At 37.0% G+C, this 15,000-nt stretch overlaps 1 protein-coding gene across 1 annotated transcript in view; it reads right to left on the minus strand.

Moving 5' to 3' along the window:
• Positions 1-680: 680 nt before the first annotated feature.
• The window catches only part of LOC125032445 (transmembrane protein 41B-like), a 14,415-nt gene continuing 95 nt past the window's right edge, over positions 681-15,000 (minus strand). The window contains exons 1-8 of the mRNA XM_047623571.1: positions 14,556-15,000; positions 8,998-9,145; positions 8,695-8,823; positions 8,226-8,275; positions 7,225-7,373; positions 6,789-6,927; positions 6,576-6,667; positions 681-1,470 (exon numbers count right to left, since the gene is read on the minus strand). The exon at positions 14,556-15,000 is cut by the window's right edge and continues 95 nt beyond it. Coding sequence (XP_047479527.1) covers positions 1,393-1,470; positions 6,576-6,667; positions 6,789-6,927; positions 7,225-7,373; positions 8,226-8,275; positions 8,695-8,823; positions 8,998-9,145; positions 14,556-14,985 — 1,215 coding nt within the window. The 5' untranslated portion in view covers positions 14,986-15,000 and the 3' untranslated portion in view covers positions 681-1,392. The remainder of the gene's footprint in view (positions 1,471-6,575; positions 6,668-6,788; positions 6,928-7,224; positions 7,374-8,225; positions 8,276-8,694; positions 8,824-8,997; positions 9,146-14,555) is intronic.

Here is a 15,000-nt window from a genome sequence, read left to right on the forward strand (position 1 = left end):
AGCTTTGGCATATGAAATGAGGACAATTTTAAATTTTACTTTTTTTTGAGACTTCATGGTAAACAAATTTCTCTTTGACTTCAGAGTAAGTCTATCAGAGAGAATAAAAGACTGAGTTCTCATAATTGAACAGACAAAATGTACTTTCTATAATTTTGCATTTCCATGAAATACTATATTTCTCTTAGTCCCTGCTGATATCAGATCACAGATCTTTTAATATTTTTATTTCAGACCAACCAAATGAAAAATATAATTTATTGCATTTAAACTCGATGTCATATGCAAATGCATTTTCAGGAAGATTTTGATTTATTTTAAGTTGATGATGAATATCATCTGAACACATATATTCAAGGTTGCTCAGCTTAATCAAGTATATGGACGGATTTTGCCTCAAGTATTTTCACTCTACTGATATATGTACTTAAATGAAAAGTTCCTCACTATTTGACAAAGCTCCTTAATCTGGAGTTTAAATTTAGAGATGGTTTGTAAAACATCTTTTGCTTAGTAGGGTAGGAAAATCTGAAAATTTATTGCAACTATAGAATGTGACACTCCAACATTACTAGTTTCTTAATACTGGAAAATAAGTTGGCACACATTCATTTACAGAAGGGTCTATTAATGTTGAGGGATGGGGGGGTTGCAGGTATGTCTATTGAGAAGTGCTAAGCTTTATGGTATATTTGTGTACATTTATTATTTTTCCTAGTGAAGGTACATAACTGCTCTGACAGACATTGCTGTCCATACAAACATTACACATACATTATTGAACATTCAGATATAATGGGAGAGATGTCAGATAACATACAATCAGACATGAGTTACATTCATTAACCACAGCTCTCATCCATTCATGAAAATGGTGATACTTTGATATACACATCACATTTGACTCCAATCTCTCCTAGTCTATGAAAGAAAGAAAAATGGTGAACTTCACTACTCTTTAAAAATAAAAATCTAAAGAAGTTACTGTAGGTAGAAACTTCAATCTCCCATTAACTTCAAATTTATATCTGAATACAAATAAACTGAACTACAGATTAAAAGAAATAAAAACCAAATTCAGTGCCCTGAGTGGACAATGATCACCATTTCCACACTGGGCTCTTCACTGTACTCTGCCAAGTGTACGGGTGACACAGCAGCCGAATGATGCTGCAGGACGGCTGGTCCAGGTTGACTGGCCTCTCCCACAGCTGGCTGCCTGACTACCCGTCTCCGCGAAAGGAGGACAAAGGCCCTCCTGACCCTCTTGTTTCGACCGCCCCTTTCTGATGAACATGGAGACAAGGAGGAAACGGACTTCTCGGCAGATTTCTTGGCTTGTTTTCGGTGCTTTTTTGACCTCCACACTGGACCCAAGGAAGGTAGCAGGCCCTAGTCAAACTTCTCTCGTAGGCGATTCTTTAGGAGGATTGGCACAAGGGAGAGGCAGGCTGCTAGACCCAATAGTACCTGAAAAAATGAAAATATTGAGTACATGCTATCTTTTGATAATGTATGGTGACTATAATATCAACATTCTTTCAGACATATTTACTAGATAGTAATGTTTAAAAAGCAAACAAAGCAAACTTACTTTGTTTACTTTTGTATTCCTTTATACCAAAAAATTGGGTTAGCCATTTCTAAATTTTATTTCTGTAGTAACAGACTAAACCACACCAAAATATGCTCTCAAATGTGATATATTTTTTCTTGTGAAAAAAGAAAGAAAGAAAAAAAAATCATATCAGTAATTGTTTATCTGTAGTATTATAACATACCAGAATCTCCCACTTTTTTCCTTATCTTTTATTTTTTTCTTCTCCAAAAAAAATGACAATGGCATCAGATTTTTCCTATTTTCTTTTTCCATTCCCCTTTCTTTATTTCAAAACTCCATAAAATTTGTAATCTAATTAGCAACGTAAGAAACCAAAGAACTGAAGAAGCAGAAATGGAAGAGTATAATTTCTTCTACAAATGAAAATATTCATACATACATCATTGTTGTAGAAGTACAACATATCACAAAAAGAAAATCTTAACTTCTGTAGTTAAGAAAATGACTTCAGGTTATTGGTTAAAAAGCAATTAAATATGCTGAACATCAAAGGTCATATAGCACTAGTCATATAGGAAAGTATGGGGGGTCGTGATCGGATGTTTTTGAATATCCACAAAGTTTCTGAAAGGGAGTTGGTTGGGGAGATCTGAGAAATGAAGGTCTTCTTATGAGGGGGAGAAGAGGGGATCCACATCTGAGGAGCAGAGGAAGAGGTAGCTGGAATATTTATATTGTCTGATGTGATGGGTACAGTGAGAAGGAGGAGGGGTAGAGATTTGAGTGTCTGGGTTTAGAATGGCAAAAGAATTTGACTGGGAGAGGGAGGGGGCAAAATTGTAAGGAGTAGGGGAAGGGGAAGGGCAGAACAAAGGACAGCACAAATGTAGGAAACAAGAGTAAAACCTCTTTGGCATGCTTCCTATTTGGCTTCCTGTAAAGTGAGGCCAAGTTTAAATCTGCAGACTGTTACCTCAGATTCAAACTTCTAGGTAGGGCAACCCCTATAAATACATTATGGAAGCCACCATAACTGGTACATGAGAATGACTGTGTAGGACAGTTTAAATGATCATGGTTAAATTGGGAACATAGAAGGCAGTAGACTGTGGAGTGAGAGTACTTGGCAGGGTGGCCTTAAAGCCAGCATTTCTAACATTGATATGGGGTTGATATGGTTAGACAGGGCAGGACCCTCAACCAATATAAATTGCAATAAGGAGGTCATGGCTATGGAAGGTACTCTTTCCAATACTGGTGGACTTTCCGCAGTCTCTGCAGGAATAGTATAGCACTGTATTGATAGTACATCATAGTCAATGAGGCAGGCAAGCAAGTTGTTTTTACAGTCTGACCACTCCCTATCATAGACAGGGCAATCATCTGAGGAGATGGAAGCACTTCCAGTACAATTATTAAGGGAGGAGTGAGGCTAGGCAGGAATAGATATGCCAGTGTGGGCAGTCAGGGTAGACAATACATGACCTTGGATCAGATGTAACTGTGACAAGATGTGAACGATTAGACTGGCTGCAGAAGTAAACTTTGCCCACTTGTTTTGGGGGACAATGTTAGAAGAGGAGGGTATTGTTAGAGTAAGGGGCTACAGGGGACAAAAAATTGACTCCACTTAGCTCGTCTAAGAAGAGTACTCAAAAGATTTGAAGAGGTGGAAGTAGTTGAAGGACGAGGATGGGAGGAAGAGGGAGTGATGTTGAGTGAGGGGATGGATAATATGGATGAAGAGTAGTAATATGGGAGGAGGGAATTCACTGCAAATCAAGAAGACTGTGGAGGATGTGGAGATGGAGTGGAGGATGTTGGGAGAGGAAGGAATGTCTTCCTGAAGGTTAAGTAATGACTTGGGTGCGCGACTTGGCATGCACTGAGCTAAAAACAGGTACTGAAGAGGAGATAGTAGTATCAGTGTTCAGAGTCATAATCAAAGGAGAACCAAGGGTTGCCAAGTCAGAAAAGTTAAAGTCAGTAAGCCTAACTGATAAAGGGACAAGCCTCAATGCCCCTAATAAAGTGTCTGAGGAAGGGAGAGTAACACTGTATGGGAAAACTGCAAAAGAGCTGTTATGAAACAAGTGGTAATATGGTAAGAAATGATATCATAGAAGTAGGAAAGGAATCCTGAGAATGACGTAAGGGAAAAGGGGATGGTGGTGAAGTATCGGGAAGAATGCCAGGAGGAAAGGGATCTACAGAAAGACATTGTTTTAACTTTAGGGAGTCAGATGAGCATCTAAATGGTGATAAGGATACTAGGGAAGGAAGAGGGATTGGTGATGGAGTGTTTTTTGGATGAGTAGGAGGAAGAGGGGTAAGGGGAACTTGAGGAGGAGGATGGATATCTTTGAATGTAGAGCAAATTAAGGGATTACAGGGTGGACAAGGAAGTGGATCATTCCCCTGAGTCATGTTTGGGAACTTCTGGATGTCTTCAAGAGTTTTTGGAGGGGAGTTGGGTGGGGAGGTCTGAGAAACAAAGATTTTCTTATGTGGAGGAGAAGAGGGAATAGATGTCCGAGGAGCAGAGGGAGAGGTGGGTGTAGAAGAGCATGTGGTAGGAGAAGATGGATTGGAACATTTAGGTTGTCTGGTGTGACAGGTAGAGTGAGAAGGAGGGGAGGGGTAGGCACTGAGGACGTGGTAGAGATTGGAATATCTGGATTTAGACTGGAAAAGGAATTTGACTGGTAATAGTGAGGTAGTAGAGATAAGTTGGTTCAGGGTAGATAGAAGAGATGGTGGGGGAGATGCTGAAACTTCTTGAGAAGGGAGGGGAGTGGAACGAAGTACAGTTTTCGAATAGGTAGAAAGAGAAAAACCTTGTCAACGTGCTTTTTGACTGGCCTCACATAGAGTGAAGCCTAGTTTGAATCTGAGAACTGCTACTTCAAATTCAAGCTTGGAGGCAGGGCTCATATAATATACATTATGAGAGCCACCACAATTAGCACATATGTGTGACTGAGCAGAGCAATTTGAACGGTCATGGCCAGGTTGGACACATAGAGGGCAGCAGGCTGTGGAATGATAGTATTTGGCTGGGTGGCCTAAATGCAAACATTTCTGACACTGACGTGGAAGAGGTCAATATGGTTGGATAGGGCAGGACACTCCACTTCCACCAATATAAACTTCACAGGGAAGATCATGTCTTTGGAAGCTAATCTTGGCAATACTTGTGTAGGACTTATATTGGCCTCTAGGAAGAATGGTGTAGCACTGGACTGCCACTGCATCATAGTGGCGAGGATTGTCGTCACTATGATGCAGTGGCAGTCGTTTTCACAATCTGACCTGTCCTTCTTGTAGAAGAGGACAGTCAGTTGGAGAGACAGAAGCAGTTCCAGTACAAGTATTCTGGGAGGAGTAAGGTTGGGTAGGCATAGGTTTACCAGTGAGGTCAGTCAGGGTAGATAATGTATGATTCTTGGGACTCAAATGTAACTGTGACAAGGCGTGAATAATCAGAATGACTGTGAAAGGAAACTTTGCCTACTTGTTTTTGGAGACATTGTTGGAAGAGAAGGATATTGTCAGAGCATGGGGCTGCAGGGGACTCACAAAGAATTGATCCCACTTGGCTGGGCCAAAAAAGGTTCTCAAAAGGTTTACAGAGGTGGAAGCAGTAGAAGGATGTGGGCAGGAGGAAGATGGGGTGGTATGGAGAGAGGTAGTGCTATTGGGAGGAGGATAATATGGATGAAGAATAGTAATAAGGGGGGTGGGGGTAGACAATGAAAACTGTGTAGTAGTAGATGGAGTGGTAGATGTTGGGAGAGAGGAAGGGGTGTATTCTGAAGGTTGAGTAATGTCTTGGGTGGATGATTCAAAATGGATAGAGTTGATAGCAATCATCGACGAGGGGTATTAGTATCAGTCGGAGCCGTGGTCGGAAAACCAAAGAAATCAAATTCAGATAGATTAGTTGATGAAGGGGCAAGCCTTAATGCCCCTAATAAGGGTAAAACATCTTCATTATTGGCCATGGTGAGCCTGAGATAAATGGGGAGATGAAACAGTCTACCCCTCCTGACCCCCATGAGGGGTAAGGGCTAGACAATTAACCAAGGGAAAACCATGCCCATGGCTCCTGGAGGCCATTCATGACTGACACAAAGTCAGCCTTTGATCCTTTCAGCTTGGCTCTCACACCTTAGGAAGTGGACAGAAGAAGGGGATGATGAAGAAGAGAAGGAAAGGAAAGGGGGAGAAGAAAAGACCATGCAAAATTAGTTAAGGTGAAGGCTGAGGTCCAAAGTAGGGGTGGTCTCCTACATTGGGCCCCAATCTTTGTCTCCTAAGCCCCCCATGACAACAAGAAGCAAGGGATTTGGGGATGAAAGAGAAGGAAAAGGAAAAAAGGAGAAGAAAAGAAAGAGAAGGAAAAGGAAAGGAGAAGAAAAGACATGCAATTGGTTGAGCCAAGCACTGAGACCAAAGGGAGGGGAGATCACCAACAATGATCATTAGTCTCTGTCCTTAAGCCTCCCCATAACAACAATGAGCCTTTTGTTGCTGTTTTTTCATCCACGATCTGTATGTACCTTTTAAACATTCTTTTTCCCAGTTTCTAATCTCAGTCGTCAAATCTATTACCAACAATTTTTGTAGACCCTATTACCAATAAATATAGTAGCATTATGAGTAAAAGTGGAAAAGGTAGACAAACATATAGATGGATAGATAATCTAGAAAGAGACTGAGGGTTGGGCAGATAAATTACCTAAAATAAGACATTATAACTGGAATACTCTATAGACTAAGATGAATAGATTTTTAAAAAAAGAAATATGAGTGAATGTGGATATATTCACAAGGTGAGACCAGTTACTGACATTTCCATTTCCTTTCTCACAAAAATTATAAAAATTGAAACCTTTTACCCTCATTCATACTTTTTTCAACAATTATCACAGTATATTCTGTTCAGATAATAGAGATACTTGGATGGGTGGATGAGTGGGCTACAAACAACATAACCGATAATTAAACTCACCACAGAAGTTAAGGAAAAGGCATCCCTGGAAGAAGTTAGTTCATATAAAGTAGTACCTGCTTGTACTGCCAGTATACTTGGTGGGGCAACACCTGCAAGAGACAAGAGCACTTGATTCTATTCTCATCTTTTCAGTCGTCACATTTGTCAACTAAATTCCTAACATTAAGCACGAGCACATACCCTTCATGAGGAACAGGTTCTTAATCTTACCTAGAAAAGTTCCAAACCAAAATGGCATCAGAGGCACATTAATAACGGGACTGGTGATGTTGATGAACCAATTTGGAAGGAAAGGCGTGATGCGTAAGAAGATGATGTAGAAGAGTAAATTATCCCTCTGCTTGTCAACCTGTGGATTAAATAAGGTTCTGCAGTCACTCAGAAAAATACATGTATTCACAATAACAGTTGTAGATTGTTGAAGAATTGTGACAGCATGCAAACTTAAAGTACTACATATAAGAAAAACTCATTTTCAATGATGATATCCCAGAAAATAATTGTACAACTAAATATTCCATTATGAATTTACTTTTGCCCTACTAATACATAAAAAATATAATTATAAAGACTGGAGTATATATTAATCAAAATAAGAAAAATACAAGTGTATTCAACTTTCATGCCTTCCCTTTGCATAGCTCACCTTTTCTTGCCAAGACTTTGTGCGTTCTGGCATATATTTAAGGACAGCAGGTCTGCCTGCTAGGTAAGAGAGCAGGTAGCAGAAGGAAGCACCAGTAGCCGAGCAGAAGCAGATAAGTAGCAGTGCTATTTCCCACCTGAAGAGGAAACCTAAGGAAATACATGCTGCTGTTAATAAACAAGCTCACAATATTTTTACTTATCTTATTGTTACAGATGTGGTACAACACCAATAAGTGTCTAAGGCTTATTCTGCTGTGTCTGTGAAGCTCTGTGCAATCATGGGATAAAGCACTTCATGGTACAGTTTCCAAAGTATGTTTTGTGTGCGACTCTCACTGAAGATCAGAAATCTCATACATGGATCAAACAATATCAAAAACAGCAAACAGAAATTTTCCTTATAAAATTCACCCAAGAAATATGATAGAAGATTCAGCCCAGCAAGGACTGTGTCCCTTTCCCCCTATCAAAAATAAAAACGTTTTTCCAACAATATTCAAATGTTGAAAGTCACAATTTGCAAAGAACTCAATGAACATAACTGTTACATATCTGTCCATGTATTATATACAGTACTAAAAATATCCAAGTCACAATTAGGAATACACTTGTACTGTATATAGATATATGACTGACATATTTGTAAAAACTTTCCACAAGATTCAGAAAAAACAAAAAAAACAAAAAAGCAATAGATGTTTCAGTTACTTCTTTCAGGTAGTCTTGTTTCCTAAAAAAAATAATGATGACACAAAATCTTTCCAATCACATCACATAAAACACATTATCTATATTGTTGACCAAGTGCTACAGAATTTATTGCATTATTATTTTTATGCAAACTGAGCAGCAAATTATATAAGCCATTTATTTATACTTTAATTTATCTAATCCGATCTTATAATTTAATGGGGATTACTGTTTCTGCAAATCAAAATATAGGTTCAATTCACAAAGATTTCCTTTATAGATATAACTCTTTACAATTTTGCAACTTACCTGAGAGAATGGATAAGAAGATGGAACCAGGAATGGCAAAGGTTTGTAAGCTGATATTTACATTAAGGAGGAAATAGATTAATAAAATTTTATTGAAAATATATGAACACCCCCCCCCCCCACACACACACACACACACACTCACTCGCACTCGCACTCGCACTCGCACTCGCACTCGCACTCGCACTCGCACTCGCACTCGCACTCGCACTCGCACTCGCACTCGCACTCGCACTCGCACTCGCACTCGCACTCGCACTCGCACTCGCACTCGCACTCACACACACACACACACACACACACACACACACACACACACACACACACACACACACACACATATGTATACATATATGTACATACATATACTTACAAACATACATATAGAGATACATCTGAAATCCAACTTAGGCAGTTCATTAAAATGTCAGTTATTCATTTCAAACATTTGCACTTTTAAAAAGGATACAATATGTAAGTTACAAAGACTCCAGCTAACACTTCCAGGTAATATCTGTTCTTGTAGTGTGACAGTACACGACCTAAGTTCTTGGCATCCTCAATATCTGTTGGTAGCTTTATATACTGATACTCTTCCCTGTAAGAAAGTCAATAAATAAATATAATAACAACAACAACAACAAATATCTATACTTGATGAAATACAATCAGCAATTCATGCTTTCCCAAACCTTAAAAGCAGTACAAGAACAAGAGAAAACTTCAAAACTTCTCATATAACAAAAATAACTTCAGTCTGAGACCAACTTACGGATCCATCTGTGGGAAGTTTGTGTATACGAATGCAAGAGCACTGAAGGACACTAAGAATATAGCAACGAGAGAGAGGAGGGCACGCTGGGTGTCCATACCCTCTGCCTTCTCCGCAGCTCCACGTTCACCTTTTGTCTGCGACATCTCTGAAACAAAGGAGGGAGCTATAACTAACGGGGAGAGGACACTGACGCACTTGTATGCTTGCACAGGACAAAGATAATGAGATGGAACTGAGAAAAAAAGGAAGAAAAATCAAGAAAAATCAAGAAAAAGTAAGGAAGAGAAAATTATGCCACAAATTTTCCATTTCTAAAGAAAGGCTTATAAGTTGTACGTCTTTGACAATGTAAAAAAAAATGTATATATAATGATAGCCTTAGGGACCTACTCTAATATTCTGGTGCATGTTTGACCAAAGATGAATAAATACAGAATATAATTATTACAAAAGAATCACCAACAACAAATCAGAAGTGACAATAGAACTGCATATCCACACAATGCATAATGATCATACACACAGTTTCTGTCAAATTGACCTAACAATATAAGCAAACAGATAGAAAATCACATACTAGGGTATTCTGAAACCATCTTCTAATATTTGAGTCAAATACTGCATATTAATTCAAATTAAGAATTTTAATTTACTCTTTATCAAAATATATATTTATCCATTTTATGAAAAAAAACGAAATGTACATCTTATTCTAAGGAAAATTTATGCTAAACTGCTGGAATTGTAAATATACTGGATTTTCAGGTTTTCATTGTTTTTAATAACTTGTAAACACTCATTCATAAAAGAGAAAATAGACAAAAAAAAAAAAAAAAAAAAAAAAAAAAAAAAAAAAAATATATATATATATATATATATATATATATATATATATATATATATATATATATATATATATATACATATATATACATATATATATACATATATATACATATATACATATATATATATACATATATATATACATATATACATATATATATATACATATATATACATATATATATACATATATATATATATATACATATATATACATATATATATACATATATATACATATATATACATATATATATACATATATATACATATATATACATATATATATACATATATATACATATATATACATATATATACATATATATACATATATATACATATATATATACATATATATACATATATATACATATATATATATACATATATATATACATATATATATATATATATATACATATATATATACATATATATATATATATATATATATATATATATATATATATATATATATACATATATATATATATATATATATATATATATATATATACATACAGCCTTATTCTGTATATTTACCAATGAATAACTGCTATTATGATATTCACATCACAGACAATATTAACCCCTTCCCAACAGGTCACGCGCTGAGGCGTCATAACAAACCACTCAATCTATGGAGTCTGGCTATATGCCGTGGTGATGCACCAAAGTGCTACAAGCCGGGGGGTCGGCTTGATGAACCAGACTCCCACACTCAAAGTCAGCTCGTTGCCATTAATATCCAGAGTGTAGTTAAAAAAGAAAACATTTCACCCATCGGTAATTGGTTAACAGCAACAAGCGATGCCCTATCACTTTCTGAAGCCATATCACAGTTACCAGGATGAGGACTCAAATGCCTGACAACTCTTTAGGCCCAGAGTAACACACAAATATGTCTTTCCTCACTAGACCTTACCAAAAACTTTACCTATAATTATTGGCTTAATGATGTAGACTTATTCAAGAAAATCACTTCAAAATTTCCTATTTAGAAAACAAAAAAAATCTACAAAAATTGTACACACTCTGGAGTCAATACAAAGTAATTATATCCTGTACTGAATATGTACAAAATGTAAGTAACAACTTATGTTACAATAAGCTGGACAATATGTAGTATATGGTAATAAAATCTACATGATATGATAGAACAAGACAAACCAAGACAAAGCTCTTCTAAGGCAATATGTGTGCAAAATTCTAGATGCATATACTACCACAGGGGTCCAGGGGGCGTAGCCCCCTGGCTAAGCATATATATCAGTATGGGGGTCCAGGGGGCATAGCCCCCTGGCTAGTTGTATATTAGCACGGGGGTCCAGGGCCCAGAGCCCCCTGGCTAGAGAATATATACCCCGGTGTTAGGTTAGGTTGGATGTTGGGTTAGGACATTTTGTATAACAACCACGGTCCTGTTTTACCCCATAATTTCCCTGATATACTTCAAGCCCTCCCCTGCTATTGGGACTATCAAATCAAGATTGTCGATGGAGATGATCCTATCTCTTCAACGATTCATTTGCTCAAGGAACAATGCCTTGAATCGCTGAAAGCATGGGATTTCATGCAGAAAAATATCAAAATTGTTTCAAAAGTAACCCACTACCCTCTTCTACATATTGACCCAATAAGCTTAACTAGGCTATATATTTCTGACGTATGGCTTCTTTCCTCAAGGAAATGCAGAGATTGAGTCATTTTCTTATATTAAATGGTATGCTATCATTCCTAAAAACTTATTCTGTCGGTCCAAACTACAGCTTTTTAATTTTATTCCGTTTATCTTATTAAGAAGTTACACCGTCATTTCCTTTCGTGTTTCTGTAACTTAGACGTCATATTTCCTAATCAAACACTCAAAAGTACTCCTTCCTTCAACACATACTGCGACTACCAGAAACAAGACTTTATATTTACCGTCTAAATAAGATCTAGCTGCTACATTAACCAATCAGGAGGCATTAAAAGTTGCAAGAGCTCAGAGCCGTTTCACCGATGTGTCAACTCGGTGTAAACAGCAGACTACATCTTTGGAAAATATATCCCCGCATTTTAATACCCTTTTTCCTGAAAAAATATAAGCGAAAAATGCATGATATTACTAAATTCACGACTCGGATTTGTATTTCCTATTCTATGAGAGAGTTTCGCAGGATTTTCTCTTAGTTTTATCAAAATTTATGTTTGTGGACGCAAGATCATCGGCTATTGCGTCATAGTTAGCGAACACAGCTTCAGGCACTTCTGCTGAGTGTACTTACAAGGGGAGATAATAGTTGGATAGATAGATGAATAGATAGATAGATAGATGAACCGCATTCGTGTTGACTAATGTAGAAAAGGTATGAATGAGGATGAATATCTTCACAATACAAGAGATATATTTGACCGGTTTCAATTATATCTTTGTCAGATATAATCTAAACCGGTCAAATACATCTCTTGTATTGTGAAGATCTTCATTCTCATTCATACCTTTTATACATAGATAGATAGGTAGATAGATGGACATATAGACTGACAGAGGTAGATAGACAGATAGATAGATAAACATACAGACAGACAGATAGATAGATAGATGGACAGACAGAAGACAGACAGATAGAAAGTTATCTTATAAGCTTATTTTTCGCTCCCCAAAAATCGCCGGCGTGCTGTCCATTGCATCATCTGCTCCTCTGCTTATCAGTTCCACACGTTAATCTCTGTCCATTTTCTCTCACTGCCTACTTCACCATCTATCTCTTTCTGTGGAATTCTACTGCTAGTGAAGGTGCCTATGTTTACTAATCCATCAAAGTGCGTACTAAAATTTATGTGAATTTGTTTCCCAAGATTAAAAAAAAAAATTTACAATGACTTTGATTGGCAGTGGTACTTTAGATTACTGTTATTATCAGTTATAATTGTTGTTGTTGTTGTTATTATTATTATTATTATTATTATTATTATTATTATTATTATTATTATTATTATTATTATTATTATTATTATTATTATTATTATTAATATATTTATTATTATTATTATTATTATTATTATTGTTGTTATTATTACTATTATTATCATTATCATCATTATTACTATTATTGTTATTATATTTTCTACTATCATTATTATTATTGTTGTTACTATATTTTTTACTATCATTATTATTATTGATGTTATTATTGTCATTATTACTATTATTATTATTACTATTATTATTGTTATTGTTATTATTATTATCATACTATTACTGTTATTACTATTGTTATTATCATTATTATTATCATCGTTACTATCATCACCACCACCATCATTACCACCATTATTATTTATTGACCACTCTTTGAAATAAATTCAGTCACATGGCGTATGACCATAATCTTTTAATTGGCAAGTTCCAGGTGCGACTGTGAAGAGCAAATGAAAACATCAGGTGAAGAAGAGAGAGAAATATATTCGATTACTTCAGGTTGAGCGAAAAAAGAATTTAGAAAGTTTTAACTTGGTAACATGGAGGTAGCTACAGGACTGAAGATAACATATCAGTGACTAAACTTGCGTAATAGTTGTGGAGATTCTGTCCCTTTTTCGGTCAAAACTTGGAAAAGATATGGACTAGCGACAGTTTGCAGGAGGTTAAGAGGTTCATGGGAATGTTTGAAAAATACTACTAAATTTTCACCAACGGGCTGTGCGGTTTGCGGGAAAAAAAAAATCGAACCCGGGGATTTTGAAGGCAGGCTGTTTCGGGATGGTGCTGGCAAGGTCAATATGAGTGCTTACTTAGACTTTGCGTATTGGGAGGGTTTCAAGAATAGTATCGAAATCTGTTGTCGAGCGTGAAGAAAGCGGTTTTTATAAATGTACACTTATTTATTCTTTCTACATGGTAAATGCGCGCGCACACACACACGCACGCACGCACGCACGCACGCACGCACGCACGCATGCACACACACACACACACACACACATGCACGCACGCACGCACACGAATATATATATATATATATATGTATATTCGTGTGCCCCCCCCATATATATATATATATATATATATGTATGTATGTATGTATGAATGTATGTATGTATATATATACATATATACATATATATATGTATATTAGATATACTAATATACAGACATGACAACGGTTGTGATATGTATTCACGAAAACTTTGCGGGCACTCACCTGAATGGGTATTATTTTTAAAAAATCTAAGAGTATCTGGCTTAAGTTTTATGTTGTATAATGAACCAGTATTTGTCATAGATGCTAATAGATGTCCCTCATGTTTCTAGATTTTGTCTTTTCGTAAGTAATTCTGAGTATGCGATACTTAGACTCGTACTTCTGTACAATACATAATAAGCAACAGATTATGTATCTTTTTTCGTTGTTATTTAACTCCTTTTTCTTTTCTCTCTCTCTCTCTCTCTCTCTCTCTCTCTCTCTCTCTCTCTCTCTCTCTCTCTCTCTCTCTCTCTCTCTCTCCCTCCCTCTCCCTCTCCCTCTCCCTCTCCCTCTCCCTCTCTCTCTCTCTCTCTCTCTCTCTCCCTCCTCTTCTCTCCTCTTTCACATACCTTCCCTTTCCTTTAAGTCCCATTTATTTATGAAACTGATTTATTTTTTAGCCTCATGTCAGGTTTCCATCATATTTTTGTTGTAGTTAGTTTGATTAACAATATAGTTCTAAATGGGACTCACCCGAAAAGCCTTCGAGGACTACAGTATGCACGTCAACTCTGCTCCTCATTGGGACTGCGCTCGTTTCTCCCTCTCCTTTTTTCTCTTCTCTTTCCTCCTCTTGGAGCTTCGAAGTCGGGAAGTCACCAAGATCTACTTCGGGAATCCCGGCTTCAGCAGCGACTAGCAAAAGCACGCAGGTTCTCTTCAGGTCGAGGCAAGATGCTTCTGACGCAGGTGTTTCCTGCAGACTAGCCGGAATTACCGAACAAGCGTGGGGAGGGATCAAAGCAGTGTCGTTTCCTTCGTCTGCGTCACCTGCGTTTGTGCGAGTGTGACAAGTGGCTTCTTCTTCGTCTTGTTCGCCTATGAAGAGGGTGGAGGAATCAGCTCTCGGTGAACCGCTTTCTGGAGTGGAGTTGGGCGTCTCCTCGTGCACTGGGGTTGACATCGAACTCTTACATGT

Source organism: Penaeus chinensis, chromosome 14 (assembly GCF_019202785.1).
Source record: "Penaeus chinensis breed Huanghai No. 1 chromosome 14, ASM1920278v2, whole genome shotgun sequence".
In the NCBI taxonomy this organism is placed as follows: domain Eukaryota; kingdom Metazoa; phylum Arthropoda; class Malacostraca; order Decapoda; family Penaeidae; genus Penaeus; species Penaeus chinensis.